Raw genomic sequence first — 18,806 nt, forward strand, 5'->3', positions numbered from 1 at the left:
TAGGTATGTGTATATGTATGTTTGTGTGTGTATATGTGTGTGTGTGTATGTATATGTATACATATATATTGTATACCGTATATTAGAGGCAGCAAACCATATAGATGGTAATAATCATGAGCTATTTAATAGCCCACATGGCAACGTTTTGGTTCAGCATATGTATGTATATCTTTATATCTATCTATATAGATAGATATTTTTGCATTGCACTGTACTTTCCTGCTGTGGGGTATCCCCAATTACAGCATTTTTAGATTAATACAAACACCGCTCTAGCGCCCCCAGCTGGCCTGAAATCTGAGTACTAATTGACAGATCATTTAATCAATATTTATGTACAAACCTTAAACTAAATACCCTTTTTTTTCCCCCAAAATTGTTTCCCCCCCCCCCCCCCCCCTCCCCTCTAATGATTGATTGCTGGAGCGGAGCATGAGATTGCGGACATGCTGAGCTTTTGGATTTAAAGGGAAAGCTCCTTTTTTTTAATTCTGCACAGGGTTTTAAGTAAGAAGAGGTCAGAGGGTGGGGGGGTAAAAAGGAATTTACAGCTAGGGGGGAAATTCTTAGGTAACATGTGACCCAACAGGAAGAACAAAGGAGTCCCAGTCCTGGAGTAATCCTGCATTCGGTCTAATTAAAATCCTTCCAATCTTATTTTAGCCCTTGTCCCGGCGAGATTGGCTTCACATTGAAGTCCTCATTGAGCGGAGCGAGGCCGGCTGCACGGTGCTGCGCGCTGAGACGGCTCCATCTTAGATTTTTGCTGCTAGCGGACAATGCTTTTTGCCTCGGAGCTGGAGCTTATTTAGCATGGCTTATCCGGCGCTCCCATAGCCGCCATCAGTCTCCAGGCAACACGGAGGCATTGACCTCTTGATCGAGCGGAGTGGAGCAGGACCTTAATTCAGCCGCCTAAAACAATAGTGATCCAAGGCCTTGTTACCCAGTAGTAGTCGCTCCAGGCATTTCTCTTCCTTGGTAGTTAACTTTCTGCCTAGCCTCCATTTAATATACAAATGTCCAAAGTTTCTATTCCACGTCCTACTTTTTTATTTTTTTTATTTTTTTGCTACCAAAATGCAGTTTTGGCTTCTTATAGAATAATAATAATAATAATAATAATAATAATAATAATAAAAAATCTTCAAATGCCGTGGCATGTTGTCGTTTTTTTTTTGTGTGTGTGTTTTTTACATTTATACGAAGTATTATAAATTATTTTTTTACTTGAGTACCTTATTTTTTATAATGGTTATGATTGTATAACTAAATCTGTAATATTTACATCTATTTTGATCTTTTTAGCCAAAGCATGTGGTTAAGGCCTCATTCAGAGCTTAATTTTTTTTTGGCAGTTTTTCATCCGTGTGTTTAGGGGTATGTGAACACGTTCAGGATTTTTCGCGGTTTTTTTTTTTTGCGATAAAAATGCATAAAAAAATGCATACATATGCATCCTATCATTTAGAATGCATTCTGCAATTATTGTGCACATGATGCGTTTTTTTTCCGCAAAAAAAAGCATTGCGTTAAAAAAAGCAGCATGTTCATTAATTTTGCGGATTTTTCGCGTTTTTCCCGCTATTTTATGCATTGGGAAAGCTTCGGAAAAAAAACGCACAAAAAAACGCATGCGGATTTTTGGCAGAAATGTCCGGTTTTTGTCTGGAAATTTCTGCAAGAAATCCTGAACGTGTGCACATGCCCTAAATCTGATTTTTATCCTGGTTTTTTTTAGGTCATGTAGCCATTTTATCATCATTGGGGCATCTGCTTTTTCCGTTACAAAAAAAACTAAACATTTGCAACATTTATTATTATTTTTGATTTATTTTCTTTTTTGCAGACGCTCGCTTTGCAAAACGTGAAACCCCTAAATGCTGACTTTTGAACAGTAGGGTACATGTTCTAGCCATGAAATTAAGTTGTCAAAGTCTAAGTTTTTATTTTCCCCTAGAAAAAGCAAACAAGTTGATCTAGAAACCTATTAATAATGATAATATAAAGTGTCAAAATGATGAGTGGATATGCTGTACTTATGGGAAAAAGTGTAGAAAAAAAAAAAAGAAGAATTTTTTTCTTTGTCTTAATTTAAAAATAAATAAGTATTGCATGTTGAGATATATATATATATATATATATATATATATATATATATATATATATATATATATATATATATATATATATATATATATATATATATATATGATATATATATACGATATATATATACGATATATATATATATATATATATATATATATATATATATATATATATATATATATGATAGATATATATATATATATATATATATATATATATATATATATGGTATATATATATATATATATATATATATATATTCTCAACATGCAATACTTATTTATTTTTAAATAAAGACAAAGAAAAAAAATTTTCTTTTTTTTTTTCTACACTTTTTTTTTTTACACTTTTTTTTTTTTATTTATTTTTATATTTATTTATATTTATATTTTTGTGGGGGTAATTTTGCAGATACAAACAGTGGTTTTTATCACTTGCAGTGAGAGAGGTAACAAACAGTTGGAGTGGGATTAATGTGGAATATTAATGCAGGACATAGCTTTGCAGAAAGTGAGTTATGCAGATGCCGGAGGATGGCTGACTTGACGCCGGGTTCATTTAAATATCCGGGTGCTTTGTTTTCCGTCCATTTTCCGAGATTGATGGCTTCAGGCAGTATCCAGCTATAATGTGATAGTTGGATTTCTTTTTGTATTAGTGTTTGACTGTTGCATGGAGATGGGAGAAGCGGCAGATAAATAACGCTGCGCGTTCCTTTATAGAGTCCTCTCTTTTACAGTAAGTCGCTGATGGAATGACATTGAACCGAGCACAAGCTGTCTGTGGCCTTAAAATTTGGTTTAAGTAGCGTGCCTGTCAGCTCCATTGTCTGCTCTCCAGAAATCTCGCCGGTCCTGATGTCACTGAGATCACTTTAATAGCTTGTCACGTTCTTAATTTTTGACAGATAATTCCTTCGCCGGAACAACATAGTCACTAATGTAAGAAACAATTCAGATCCTCGTGTCATTGGGCCAGGTTTAAATTTTTTTTTTTTTTTTGTGAGTCGTCGGATTCTGCACTTTCTGATCTTTCATAAAAGAAATGATAGAAAAATCGATTAGAAGAAAAAAATATAATGAATACCAAGAACATTGTACGGCTAGAACAGTACACAAAGCTTTACTCTTACAACAAGCACAGTACAAGCATCACCGTGTGCCATCAATCCTGTCTACCCTTAGGAGAGCTGCCCCCTCTCTCCCAAAACGGGGGCATGGATAGGTGGCCGCAGCGTTATACATGCTGGCAGAGCTTGTATCAACTGGGGTTTATTTTTTGTCTTGTTTAAAACAGGTTTGCCCTGATAATTATACTGGTGTTATTGAAATGTTTTTATTTATTTATTTTTTTATTTATTTTAAATTATCATCCCCCCAAAAATGACTGCACTGTATAAATAATGGCTTTTGCACCTTCAGGTGTGGAGGGTGCCATTAGGGTTATTCCGAGTATATGATTTATTATGCTTCACTTATATAACGTCATCATATTCCTCAAATAATGTTATAGCTGTCCCCATTGGGGCTCACAATCTAGATTCCCCATCAGCATGTCTTTGGAGTGTGGGAGGAAACCGGAGAACCCAGAGGAAACCCATGCAAACATGGGGAGAACATACAAACTCCTTGCTGATGTTGTCCTTGGAGGGATTTGAACCCAGGACCCCAGTGGTGCAAAGCTGCAGTGGTAACCACTGAGCCACCTTACAGTGATAACCACTGAGCCACCATACAGTGGTAACCACTGAGCCACCCTGCTTCCCCTATTTTTAAAATATATACTGGTAATCACTAGGAAACTGCAGGCCACTCAATATGAAATATAAAGCTTTGAGTGCATTTTATTCACCCAAGTAATGCTTTGTTTCGATCCTACATGGAATACAAAAAATATAATTAAAAGAAATAAAAATAAATATATATCTAATTTTTTTTTTTTACAGTAAATGTTAAATTTCTTTGCTTATACACATTATGGAGGGTAGTTTATATTCTTTCGCCTCGTTCTGTTCCAATATTGGGATTTCCAATCTTATACCCACACGGCTTTATTACTGCTGGAGAGTGAGCATATGGTTAGTGCCCTCCGGCTATCTTGTGATTTGTAAACCTATTTGCTGTTTCCTGTCAAAGCATCACATTTTGCCAGCTACGCTTCAGCATTACGGTCTGCGGCTTCTATTTCTGCAGCTTTTACTTGCATTGTTACTTTTTATGTTTTGTTTTTTTTTTTCTTTTATTTTATTACAGAATTGTAAATTTATATTTTTTTGCAACTCTGTTATTGCCTATGAGCAGATAGATGATATTCTCGTGACGGATTGTGAACAAATCGATTACTTACCAAATTGTGTAAGTAGAAGACTGACCACGCGGCGGCAAATCCACTTTTTCTGTTCTCCCCGTAGGATGCTTGTTTACAGATGATGTAAATAAAATGGATAAATAAAAAATATTCATTATTTTTTTTTAAGTTCGTTTTGGTTTGTTTACCTCGGTGTCTTCCCTTTTGGTTTTTCACTTCCTCTCTCGGCCATACAAAGCAGTGACAGAACAGGAAGCGAATAATCTGCTTGACCCCTTCTCATTATCAGCAGGATAAGGAATGCAACTGAAAAAATAATCGTTTGTCAGCCGAGGCAAGGGATCTTCAGACAAATGGAAAAGCGTTTGTGCTCGGCTTTCTACGAGGTGTCACATCTGATATTAGGTACAGAAAAAAAAACCAACTTACAATGACTTGTAGCTGTCGGAGTAAAGCGAATCTGTGGAGGATTGAAAGCTGCACTCTCTCCTGCGATTGTATCAAGCCAGTGAGCTGTCCCTTCATCAGTCTCGGCAACTCTCTCGCTGTATATCTATAGTAATAAAATAAGAGGCTTATTGATAGTATATAAACTGATTAAAGCAGTCTCACAGTCGGTTTTTCATACATGGGATGGCACCAAAGACTACGGAGGTAGTGAGTTCTGTACGGTTTAAGTACAATGAGATCCCACCCCCTTCTTTATGGAAACTCGACTTGTGGGCATTCAGCATTAGCCTAAACAATGGCTCTGAATACGTTAAGCCCCTAACAATTAGGGAGCAGTTTGGGGCATTGAATAATGTCCAATGATGCAATTGAACCTGACAGCTTGAACAGTCAGCCCCCTCATGGGACCTGAAAGTTGTTCACACTTGGTTTCTTCTCTCATCACACGCTGAGTATTAAAGCCTTACTTGTCGGGAGCTAAGGCACAAAAAATAAAAGAATGGCTTTCCTAAAAAAAATATAAAAAAAATATAAATATATTTATTTTATTGTACATATTTAACCCCACAGTACCTCCCATGTTTCATGCAGCACTTCCTGTCGCTCTATAAGAGTTTGGCTAAGTTTCCAGGTGAAATATCATCTCCTAAATCGGCCACCTCATTGAGACTCCTTTCCCAGATGTCGGCTGGCACTTTCCGTGAGAGATCTTTTCACCTTTCTGGAGTTCCCTGTTCTACTTTTTAGATCAGTCCCTGTTGCCATAAGGCCCAGAGTCTCTGTCCTTAATTCCGACACAGACACACAAGTACTTGGTCCAAATTCTTAGAGATCAAGTTGGACATACTCTGTACGACCTTCTCTTTGAAAAGAAACTCCATACAGTTGTTGTCCAAGGTTAGCTTCAGGTCTACCACCACTCCCTCCGGGACTCTGTTTTCAGATATTCTCATACCCAGAATAACCGTAGAGTGGAACAAAAATTAGAACAAGACCCAACAGTAACAAGATGGATTTATTTTATCATTGTTTACTCGTCATCGTTGGACCCAAACTGAAGGCAGAACATCTGAACAGCCACTCTCCATTTTCTTCCCAGGGTTCAGAGTCATCTTTATAGATCATCTTAATAGGCAAGGCTGAAGTTATCCCAGGGACCAAGTGACAAGTGTGCTGCTGCCTTCTAACTTTTTGGCTTCCATCTTGAAAATTTCTTATTGACTGGCATGTATAAAATTCCTTTTGCCTCGGATCTATTGAGGTCCATACACTAAAGCTTCAGTGCTACAGGGAGATTCACTCGAAAGAGGCCATGAATATTCTGTTGCAACTTCCGTTAGAATTAAGCAATCTAACCCCCCAAAAATACACCACATACCATGACGTATGTGTAATCGATTGCGTTACATGTGATTCTGGAAGTGATTGCTTTTTCCTGCCAGACGCTTGTGACGTGGCGTTCCATGATCCAGTGGCAATTTTGCAGCTGTCTGGCGCCAATCTCCTTGCCGCAACGCGGGCGCATCCTGGCTTGTTCAAACCTCTAAATACTGAGGAGCACATGGCACATCTTGTTCAGATTCCTTATTACAGAATATTTGGGACCTCTTTCGAGTAAATGTCCCTACTTACATCCATTAGGCAAGAGTGGTGCTGTTTTTGGCTGTAGGCACTATGAGTTCTACTTATACGACCTCCTTATTTCAACTTTACGTAAATCAACAGTACAAAAGAATATAACAAACTTTCAGAGAAAGCCATGATTCCTCCCCGTGTGTCCTATACTCTGCATTCACTCAAAGAAAATCATTTAAAATCAGAATTTCTCTAAACAGGATGGACTGTCAGCCCACTAAGTTCTCAGATTACAGCTGCCTATTGAAGTCTATGGAGTGGGAGGGAAGAGGCTTGAGCTGAGAAACAGGCAGAGACACACAAGCCCGTGCTTCTGCTTTCTAGTAAGTGTTTTAGTTCACCCAGGAGCTAGATTCATAGCTACACTACTGTCTAATGTCCTTCATGCTGCGGCTGCTTTTGAACAGGTTACATGTAGACAGGAGAGCAGGAATCCCTGTGTGTGTGTGTGTGTGTGTGTGTGTGCTGTGTATCAGACAGCATAGCAGTCTCCACCCACCAGCTCAGAGAGAACTGAAAGTTATAGTTATATAGTTCTGCATAACGGAAAACTGGTAAAGTCAGGATACAAGTCTTATATTGGCCAGAAAGTGTTATTGTGCACACAGGACGGATTATTCTGAAAGTCACCTGAAACGACAGGTATGTTTTAATGACTTCTCAGTTGATTGTTGCGCTAACCTGGCTCGTATATTTACACTTGTTGGTAATAAGTGTAAATGCCGTCCGTCCTCAATAGATCCTGAGATAATTTGTGTTTGTTATTAGGTAGTTTGGTTTAAGTTATTTGCAGTCATAATGCTTTTAAGTGGCGCCAAGTGATTCCCCGTCGTTTCTTAGTTTTACTGATCCTTTAATAATACGGATACAGTGAAATGTTCGACAAGACCGGAGTGCGCTGACACTTGATTGCATTCCACATGAGCGGGTCGACATTTCTCTAGTAAAGCTCACTTCAGATCCATAACAAGAAAGCTTCATGCACATGGTCATACGATGGCTTAGGAAGGAGAAGTCGTGGAGTGCGGCTTGGCTGGCAGTAAGTCAGAAGGTGTTCTTCCCTAGGAGTTCAGATAAGCCTTGAACTTCGCCGACCAGTCCTGTCCACCTGCTGCAAATGTAACTGGCTCCGTGTACACAGACCACGCTCCGACACATAATGGATGAGTGTACGGACTATAAAAACTCAATTCCAGCTCACCCAGTTGCTCTATGCTCGTCCACCTGGGGCTCAGACACCGGCCTCACATCAAGGAAAATAGAAAAAATTGGAGTCCTGCTCAACAGGACTGGATTTTTATTTTCTTTTTCAAAAGAAAATAAAGTGCATACAAAAGAAAAATTTACATGGTCAACATGACCCAGTCGACGCGTTTCGGCCGCACTAGGCAGTCTTACTCATGAGTGTACGGACTGCCTGCTATTTACTGGCCTTGTTTGTAGGTTGGACCAGACTTGCATACTGCGATGTTACCCACTCGGACTTGGTGTGTAAGGGGAAAATCACCCGTGTGCACTAGCACATGGTCTACGATTGGTCATAGGCCATGTGCACACGTTCAGGATTTTTAGCGTTTTTTTCGCGTTTTTTCGCTATAAAAACGTGATAAAAACGCGAAAAAAAGGCTAACATATGCCTCCTATTATTTACAAGGTATTCCGCATTTTTTGTGCAAATGTTGCGATTTTTTCCGCGAAAAAATCGCATAGCGGAAAAAAAAGCAACATGTTCATTAAAAATGCGGAATTGCGGGGATTCCGCACACCTAGGGGTCCATTGATCTGCTTACTTCCCGCACGGGGCTGTGCACACCATGCGGGAAGTAAGCAGATTATGTGCGGTTGGTACCCAGGGTGGAGGAGAGGAAACTCTCCTCCACGCACTGGGCACCATATAAGTGGTCAAAAAATAAGAAATAAAATAAAAAACAGTCCTATACTCACCCTCGATGTCCAGCGCAGTGTTCCCGCCTCTGTGCTGCACGCTGGCTGGTTCCTGTAGCTGGTGTGCGGAGAAGGACCTTGCCGAATGACGTCACTGTCCTGTGATTGGTCGACACCGCTCACGTGACCGTGACGTCATGGAAGGCCCTGCGCGCACACATCAGCTATAGGAATGGACGCCGGCGAGGAGATCTGATGTCTGCGGGTGAGTATAAGCATTTTTTTTATTTTTTTTATTATTTTTAAACGTTCTATCTTTTACTATAGATGCTGCAAAAGCAGCATCTATAGTAACAAGTTGGTCACACTTGTCAAACAGTATGTTTGACAAGTGTGACCAACTTGTCAGTCAGTTTTCCAAGCGATGCTACAGATCGCTTGGAAAACTTTAGCATTCTGCAAGCTAATTACGCTTGCAGAATGTTAAAAAAACGCAAAAAAAACGGAAAAAAAACGCAAAAAAAAAAATGCGGATTTCTTGCAGAAAATTTCCGGTTTTCTTCAGGAAATTTCTGCAAGAAATCCTGAACGTGTGCACATACCCTTAGGGTATGTGCACACGTTCAGGATTTCTTGCAGAAATTTCCTGAAGAAAACCGGAAATTTTCTGCAAGAAATCCGCATTTTTTTTTTTGCGTTTTTTTTCCGTTTTTTTTGCGTTTTTTTAACATTCTGCAAGCGTAATTAGCTTGCAGAATGCTAAAGTTTTCCAAGCGATCTGTAGCATCGCTTGGAAAACTGACTGACAAGTTGGTCACACTTGTCAAACATACTGTTTGACAAGTGTGACCAACTTGTTACTATAGATGCTGCTTTTGCAGCATCTATAGTAAAAGATAGAACGTTTAAAAATAATAAAAAAAATAAAAAAAATGCTTATACTCACCCGCAGACATCAGATCTCCTCGCCGGCGTCCATTCCTATAGCTGATGTGTGCGCGCAGGGCCTTCCATGACGTCACGGTCACGTGAGCGGTCTCGACCAATCACAGGACAGTGACGTCATTCGGCAAGGTCCTTCTCCGCACACCAGCTACAGGAACCAGCCAGCGTGCAGCACAGAGGCGGGAACACTGCGCTGGACATCGAGGGTGAGTATAGGACTGTTTTTTATTTTATTTCTTATTTTTTGACCACTTATATGGTGCCCAGTGCGTGGAGGAGAGTTTCCTCTCCTCCACCCTGGGTACCAACCGCACATAATCTGCTTACTTCCCGCATGGTGTGCACAGCCCCGTGCGGGAAGTAAGCAGATCAATGGACCCCTAGGTGTGCGGAATCCCCGCAATTCCGCATTTTTAATGAACATGTTGCTTTTTTTTCCGCTATGCGATTTTTTCGCGGAAAAAATCGCAACATTTGCACAAAAAATGCGGAATACCTTGTAAATAATAGGAGGCATATGTTAGCGTTTTTTTCGCGTTTTTATCACGTTTTTATAGCGAAAAAACGCGAAAAAAACGCTAAAAATCCTGAACGTGTGCACATGGCCTAAAGGTCAGTTTGGCCATCATATCTGCGATCAGATAAAGATGTGCGTCCTGGCGTCTTATTGTTCCAGCATCACAATGCTCCATTTACATGACCTGACACGTACCATTCGATAGCAGCCAGTCACTTGCAAATTGACTACCCTTAAGGTACCGTCACATTAAGCGACGCTGCAGCGATAGCGACAACGATGCCGATCGCTGCAGCGTCGCTGTTTGATCGCTGGAGAGCTGTCACACAGACCGCTCTCCAGCGACCAACGATGCCGAGGTCCCTGGGTAACCAGGGTAAACATCGGGTTACTAAGCGCAGGGCCGCGCTTAGTAACCCGATGTTTACCCTGGTTACCAGCGTAAAAGTAAAAAAAAACAAACAGTACATGCTCACCTGCGCGTCCCCCAGCCTCTGCTTCCTGACACTGACTGAGCTCCGTCCCTAACAGCACAGCGGTGACGTCACCGCTGTGCTTTCACTTTCACTTTAGGGCCGGGCTCAGTCAGAGCAGGAAGCAGACGGCAGGGGACGCGCAGGTGAGTATGTACTGTTTGTTTTTTTTACTTTTACGCTGGTAACCAGGGTAAACATCGGGTTACTAAGCGCGGCCCTGCGCTTAGTAACCCGATGTTTACCCTGGTTACCAGTGTAAAACATCGCTGGTATCGTTGCTTTTGGTGTCAAACACAACGATACACGGTGATCGGACGACCAAATAAAGTTCTGGACTTTATTCAGCGACCAGCGACATCACAGCAGGATCCTGATCGCTGCTGCGTGTCAAACTAAACGATATCGCTAGCGAGGACGCTGCAACGTCACGGATCGCTAGCGATATCGTTTAGTGTGACGGTACCTTTAGGGTCTGTTCACATGGGATGCATATTCCCTGCAACAATACCCTCCTTACATTGGGCAGATATCGCTGCTGGTTCAGTTTTGCATACGCTGCAGGGAAGTCCTCGACTTCACGCAATCGGCGGTAAATTTTCGCTTCAACTTGTGCTATAAACTGAAAATCTGCTGTAAGCCTGCCCTGTATGAACAAGCTCTTACAGGTCCCACCTATCTTGTCCGTACTCCTGATGTGAAGCTGTGCCCGATGTATGCACCAGGTACTCTAGAATGGCTGGCTGTGTAAGGAGACCATATAGGTGAAAATATATACGGTATATTTTTTTGTTTATTGCATCTGTCCTGGCATCTTTTTATTTTGCCATGGATTAGAGCCAGCTGATCATTTTTGGATCCTTGCCCAGTTCATTTTAATGGTTGGGTGACATTGCGGGGTCCAGGAATTTCTCTGTATTCTGCAGAGCATTCTCCATAAAAGGGGCATCCTCTATTTGAGAGCCAGTGAAAGGCGATTTCAGCTGTGGAATTTTCCAGCTTGTTGGAATCCTCTGCCCTTAATGTGTATCGACAGGATGATTGCACTTTTTGAATAAATGTTTGCTATGGCCTGTTTTTACGGTGAGCGAAACATGAATCTCCTACTTCACATTTAATCCCTGCGCTGCCATTAGCCCTGCAATGCAAAGGTGTTAATAATGCGCAACTTAAATATTTATTACTTTTTCCTTCTCCGAGAGATTGGCGTTTGCTCTCATTCTCCTTTTTGTGTGGATTTCAGATTTTGTAGTCTCAAATTGCACGTGATAGCTGGTTCTTGCCAGTGGTTCAGAGAATCATGATTACACATGGGTAATATGTTTGTTCCACGGTTATCAGTTATTAATGTAGATGGTACAAGATCTATATATATTTAAACTTTGAGAAAAAATATTATAGTACAGTTTGTCCTACATGCTTTGCCATTGCTGCCAACCCCAATTTTTACTTTGAAACGGTGGTCTTGCGGACAAAAATAAGATGTCTGTAACTGGACAGTTTGGAAACTTGATGACCTCATGTGATTCTTTAGGCGGGCATGGAGCACTTTGCAGCAAGGTTACATTGCTAAGAATCAGCCCATTGTCGGGTCTTGCCAGCTTCGAGACAAGTAGTGGTCATATAACTTGCATTACGAGTCTTCGCTGGCCAAACTTTTGGAAATGAAGGTTTCTGATCCTAATAAGAAATTTTGAAGACAGTGAAGCCTCTTGGAGAAGACTGCTCTTCCATCTAAACCAGGTTTTGATGTGACGGTTTTGATGTTTTCTTCTGTTTATAGTGGCAGAAGTTTTTGAAAGACATGATCAGGCAACATGATTCTTGTCCCGTCCAGTAACGATAGGGTTAAATGGCTAAATTCTGAGGCTGGCAGAGATGAGCAGCATTCTGCAGTCAGAAGTAGTGACTCGGACAAAAGTGATGGCTGTGCTGAACAGCAGGGGCTTGTTACCATTCCCTTCACTGGCAAGTGTCAGGAAAGTCACCGGGAATTAGTGTATAGCCAGTCAGACAGACATTGGCGGAAGATGGCCAAACAGATGAGTGCGTTTTCCAGTGGGTGTTCACGGCACGGTGTGTAGGACGCTGTCGTGGCCCTGATCCGCTAGTGTGTGTGCTGGCATCTCTGACTAAAATCGTAAGCTTGTCACCCTGCTAATAAGGGTCTGTTTGCGCTCCTGACATTTTGAGTAAACACCCCTGTGGCGCTGCGCAGAGATTCCTGCCCTTTGCTCTGGTTAAAACCATATTCTCATGTGCATGTACAATATCCGACCAATGATAACACCTATGTGCTGTGTTTGTGTATGCTCTCCTTGCATTTGCACTCATTTTTTCGCACGCTTTCAATACCCCCCTATTAATTGTCCTCTGGGTAAATAATCCCTAGTGTGAGTGTCTGGGATGGCAGATTAGATTGTGAGCCCAGTGGGCACAGGGACTGAGGTATGCAATGCTAGCCCAACATGGAATATATTGCACGCCGCAATATTTGTACATGTAGTGCTCGACTGCAGATAGAAATCAGTTTGTGTAAAGATCGGTGATTGGCGAAACGAGAGGTCGCAAAAAGATTTGTTCCGGCCAGTGGCCTGTATATAGAGGGCAGCGATCGGCCGGCCCAACGAGCGAAATGAGGCCATTGGCTCATCAGATTATCTGTGCAAGCCTAAAATCATCATTAATGGCAGCATATGTCCCAGTGTTCACCTAAAATCTAGGAATGATGTACGATTGTTTGGGGCACATTGCATCAGCTGTGTGTGAAAGGGCCTTAAAGGGAATGTCATCAGGTTTTTGCTGTGGAATCTGAGAGCAGCATGGTGTAGGGGCAGAGACCCCGATTCCAGCGACGTGCCACTTACTGGACTGCTTGGTGCAGATTTGATAGAATCCCTGTTTTCTCTGCTGTAGATATATAACCTTTGTCAGAATGTGGAGCTCTGTATACCCCGCCCACCCCACCCCTGACTGGCCGCATCCGGCGTACATGGCCAGTAAGCTGCCAATCAGTGTTGGGGCGGGGTTACACAGATCAGTGATGATCTCCATCTGATAAAACACTAATTATACTGAAATTAAAGAAAGCTGCTGAGCAAGTGATACATCTCTAGAATCCGGCTCTCTGCCCCTACATCGTGCCGTTCACAGATTAAAGCGTAAAATCCTGCTAACAGATTCCCTTTAAGTATTGTCCAGTCTACTTGTTTCAGCACTTATCGAAGCTCCTTTATGAGCAGCAGTCTGCCGTGTAAGCCCATATCTTATATCTGGTTAGTGTCCGCTCTGCCATGTGTCTAATTTAATCTTTTTATAAATTGATTTATTTTTTATTATTTATAGTTTTATTCTGCCGGTGTGCTTGTGTATTTCTCCTTTTGCGGCTTTGGGTGATACTTTGCGGCATTGCTGCCCTGGATTGAACTTTTTTTTTTTTTTTATTGAAGAATGACTTAGTTACAGTAGTGCACAAGTGGTTTCTCTTCTGGAAGCCCGGCCCGTGGTATGACGGACACAGGAATGTTCTTAGAAAGGGAATGGTGTGTGCAGCCAAGGGAGAGCGTTTTTTATTGCAGCGGATTATGCAAGACTTTGGCTGCCTGTGTTGGAGGGCTCATTTTCACGTGTTTGGCATCGGTCCCAGTATAGACCTTCTTTTTTTTGTTTTTGGTCCCCCCCCCCCCCCCTCTCTCGGAGCGGTGGTTAGCGACATGAATGAATACAAAGTTTTGAAGAGCTGTTCAGTAAGTAGGGCTGGGACCGTGCCAAAAAATCCAGCTCCTTATTTGAGGTCAGGGCAGAGCGCCTATTTGTGGAACTGTCTATTGTGTCGAACACATCCTCCTTCTTACACTTTCCTCCTCCCCTCCAGAAAGCCAGGCTCCCGAGCAGGGAAGTAATGACACAGTATGCAGATATCTGAGGAGTGACGGCGCACTGTTATATGCCGTCACGCGGGATTGACCGGCGTATCTGAAGGCCGGACCCTCTTCACCTCCACAGCCGGTCTGAGATGCGCGAGGCCAGTCATTGGTGTTGTCTACCTGCTCTTACGTCCTAATAAACGGGAAATAATTAACGGGATAACCACATGGTCGCCGTGCGCCAAGGTCCCATTATTGACTTTAGGGGTGAATGGAATCCTTCACACTGTGTAATCGCTCCAGTTCCCCGGTATCACAGGCAGGGTTCTGCATCATACCGGCCAATTAACTCCATATAAAGTGTTCGTCGTCCTGCTAAATTCCTACAAGCGGATACAAATGCCCAGATTCCTTGCATTGTGCCCCATAGAGACCGGATGCACAAAGTATTCAGGATACGTTACACGCTGCTGAATGTTTTTCCCTTTTTTTTGCAAATTATTCTCGAGCTTAATATTCCTTGCAGTTTTCAAAATAATCAAATCGTTTTCTAAAATCCAGGGCTGTGTAAGTCAGTAAGCCAAACCTCTGACTCAATTTCCATGACACCGGCTCCGACTCTCCGACTCCGACTCCACAGCCCTGCTAAAATCTAGTATCTTATCTTATGGAAAATGTTGTATTTACAGACCAATTCCAAACACTGCTACATAGAAAAGGATGGCCTAAGTGCCGCATGTCCCGATAGTACCATGTACAGTGTGTGTATTACATGTTGTGTCCCTGATCCTAAGCCGAACTATAGTAATCCTCCGCTCGCTGTCTGCAAAATGGAAATATTGTATGTTCCTATAGGGTTTGATGATCTCCTCTGTTTTCTGTAGTAATAAGTCAGCCAAGACTCTGAGTTACTATATGTAAAATAATGATGTTTCTCTTCACTGACAGGCAGCAGAGATCTTGGAAACTTGTCATATAAAATATATTGGCAAGGTAAACAACTGTTCAGCGTGCCGTTATATCTGGGATATCCCTGTAAGGTTATGTGCACACGTGTTCAGAATGTGCTGGCAGGAAAAACGTGGCATAAAATAGATTCAACACATTTTTTGCATTCGTTTTCCCCGTTCATCAGTATGGGTGAAATCTGCAGCAGAAATGCTGAATGAATTGGCATGCTGCGGATTTAGGTCTGCTGCAAACCATAACGTTTTAGGCTATGGTGCATGGAGTAAACTTGTGGCAAGTTATTAAGATTGTGAGCTTCCGGGACAAGACATAATGCTTTTACAATGTCGGGGCCTTTTTTTTTTTTTAAATTGATCATGAATACTGAGAGCAGCGTCAGCCTTTTCCTTTATGTGGCAGCTTGAAGATGCAGGAGCACGAGCCGTCGCTGAGCCGCTGTCATGTATTCAGAGGGGCTCACGGATGTCATCTATTGGCAATCTGTCACATCGTGTCGTCACCGCGCCGGTAAACCTGCATTGATCGCATGTGTGATGGATTCCAGTGCAGACCATGATGTCCACGTCTTGCCCCACGTACAAGGATTACAGGGGTTTGGGATTGCCAGCCGACTCTCCCATTCTCAGGGAGAAAGCTACCGACTGACATGTCGGCCGGCGGCTCATCTCCAGGAGAGCAATGGTCCAAAATCGGACGTGTCTGATCGAAATCTCTCCCAACCAACAGTCTGCCGGCTCCTCTGTACACATCACATATCGACAGGTTCAGCCGACATAAGCCTGATATGTATGGGGATCTTAACCCTGATTTCCTAGAAGTCTTAAAGACAATCCTGGCTAATTAGCTACCGTAGTTATATGGGAGCATAGGAAGCCTCAGAAAAAAATCAAGGCAGATTTGCACATTAGAAAAGGTGGGTGATGCCTTATCCATGCCATCATGTGATTTGGTGGTCGTCAATAATAATAATAATCTTTATTTTTATATAATGGTAACAAATTCCGCACAGATTCTTCACTACTTGCTATGATCAGGAATCGTTTATATTTCCAGCAGATTTTAGTTTTCATTTTTGGAAATGCTATAAAAAATAAATCTGTCATCTTCTATTTTGTGATTTATGGTAACACTTTTCCTAATTTCTCCGTGCAGGTAAATTCTCTTCCTGGATCTCTAGTGAGCGTATCGTCCTCTCAGCTCAGTGGAAGAAGACCGAATCCCACCCCGTCTGTAGGGACGACTGAAGGCCAGACAGGTAATGACCCTAATGTAGATCTAGATGCTCCACAGAACTAAGCAATCCCAATTTAGTGCCTCCCATCAGTCCCAGTCTCCGTATATAACCGGCCATACACCAGAGAGTTGTGGGCTGACCGCTCGATCGATCGGCACACACATCTCTCCTCACTTCTAATTTACATGAGGGCTCGTCTGGACCAGACACTTCTGGTCGTGGCTCATCACCCTGAAAAGTAAAAGGACATCACTTGTCTTGCATGGAGCTGGAGGCCCGCTCTGAAATGGAGGCCACTGATGACTTTTAGGTTCAGAGGCTGGGCTAGCCCCTGCTGTACTGAGCATGCGTTAGATGTCAATTTAAACATATTCTCAATCCAAGCTTCTTTCTTACTGTGTAATGTTCTTCTAAGTGCACAGTGACAGTGCACTCCCTCACCAGCTCTAATTAGTAGTGACGAGCTGGCAAGAGCGCACTGTCAGTGAGAGCCGAGACCAGTCTTGCCTTCGAAAGTGACATTTGCATTCTCAAACGAAGCATCTTCGAAACGGAAATAGTTATAAAAAAAAAAAAAAAAAAAAGTAGGGACTTTAATATTTATTTTGGTTCACCTCTTTAAAGGGTTGTTCTCAAGTTTAAAAGTCCATTCCAAAGGATAGAGGATTGGTGTTGAGGTTGATCATGTGCGCCGTCACTCCATTCATTCTAGTAGGAGCACGAATCTCCGCGAGGATCGGTGTTAACCATGGTGATCGCAAAGTTATCCCCTATCCTTTGGCTAGGAGGTGACTTTCAAATTTGAGAACCCCCCCTTTAAGTGCAGCAGAGCGGAATAACATTAAAATGAATAAAATAAACTTTGAAGCATTTTTATATGATTTTTCAGGCTGCTCCAAAATCCTCCGTGTGCACATGGACTAATAGTTCCCCCACTTTCTCTGTGCACTTGTGTTCCCGGCGTTTTCTGCGGCACACATGTATTCCATTACTTTTACCTCGTTTGACTTTTGTGTAATTTGCTACAAGTCGTTTCCTTTCTGCCTCGTTCCATATTTTTAATACAGCACATAAAACTACGCACAAGGACGCAAAATTACTCCCAACTACCTTGCCAAAGACTGTAGACGTTATGATCTCCTGGCACCGCAAAAAAATAAATTCTTATAATAGAAACAATGTAAAGTTGATAAAACTGGGCTGAAAGTTGCTGAGCTGAGCATTGTCCGTGCACATCTGCACGCTGCCTCGTATTGGGAGCGAGCTTCGCTCTCCGGCAGATCCTTTGTTCCTTTGCTGATGGAGAACTTTATGCATTCAAGGGCTTTGTGGACATGTCCTGCTAGTCACCACTGTTTGCTGGAGGGGGGATGGTTTTACCAGCGCACCAAGATTGGATCAGCCATGTCTTTGCCAGCCGAGGGTCAGAGGTCATCCTCCTCAGAATGAGGGGAGGATAACCTTGAGAGGGGCCAGCTAGGGGTGGTGCTTTTGTTACTGGCCACAGGCAAGTTTTCCCTTCTCCCTTACTTTCACTGTTATTGTTTTGACCGCTTATTGTTATTATATAGGCTCGTCTTGTTTCTTTTCCCAAGGAGATCCTTTTCCAGGGCTGGAGACAATCTGACAATTTTATGTGCAACAAGCAGAATTTTAAGTGACACGGCTGCACACCCAGCGACTGTCACCCGGGACCTCCCCTTCTCCGGGAGTTTGTGGTGTGCCGCAGCGTAGAAAGTGTTAAACGGCACAACACATTGGGATTTGCTGTGATAAGCATACAGATTAGCTCCTCACAGCTGTGATTCATTACTTTCACTGGAGAAATTAAAAGTGGCAGAGGGGAGGCGTACAGCAAATGGGAAACACACTCCTCCGCCGCCGCAGACGGAGAACATGGGGGACAGGCCAGAACTGATAGCAGACAGGACATCTATGGGGACGAGAGTTGGTACCGGATTGTAAAAAAAAACCCCCTGAACTTTGGGTATAAAAATACCAGCAAGATTCCCAACTCTCGCCCTCGCTACTAAACCTTAAACCACAAACCCAAATGGCATAAAAAAAAAAAAAAAAGTAAAGAGAAAAAAAAAAGTTAAGTCGATAAATACCAGATTACTTTCTCCCCATTCCTGACCAGGCACATTTAACCTATGTGCACACGTTGCAGATTTCCTGCAGAACTGCAGCGGATTTTTCTGCGCAGAAAAGGTGCTGTTCCACACTGTGATGTACAGTACAATGTAAATCAATGGTACAAAAAAAAAAAAAAAAAAAATCTGTGCGGAATTGCTGCAGATTTAAAAGAAGTGCATGTCACTTCTTTTGTGCAGTTCTGCAGCGTTTCTGCACCCCTCCATGATAAAAATCCGCAGTGGTAAAATCTGCACAAAAACTGCACAAAATCCGCA

The 18,806-nt window shown here is 42.2% G+C and overlaps 1 protein-coding gene across 8 annotated transcripts in view; it reads left to right on the forward strand.

Annotated features, from left to right (window-relative positions):
- MLLT10 (MLLT10 histone lysine methyltransferase DOT1L cofactor) overlaps positions 1-18,806 on the forward strand; it is a 238,186-nt gene that overhangs the window by 194,142 nt on the left and 25,238 nt on the right. For all 8 annotated transcript variants that reach the window (XR_013216782.1, XR_013216783.1, XM_077268350.1 and 5 more), the window contains one exon: positions 16,314-16,416. Coding sequence is in view for 6 of the 8 variants with exons in the window: in XM_077268350.1 (XP_077124465.1) it covers positions 16,314-16,416 (103 nt within the window). In the remaining 2 variants the exon portion in view is untranslated. The remainder of the gene's footprint in view (positions 1-16,313; positions 16,417-18,806) is intronic.

Source organism: Ranitomeya variabilis, chromosome 6 (genome assembly GCF_051348905.1).
Source record: "Ranitomeya variabilis isolate aRanVar5 chromosome 6, aRanVar5.hap1, whole genome shotgun sequence".
NCBI lineage: Eukaryota > Metazoa > Chordata > Amphibia > Anura > Dendrobatidae > Ranitomeya > Ranitomeya variabilis.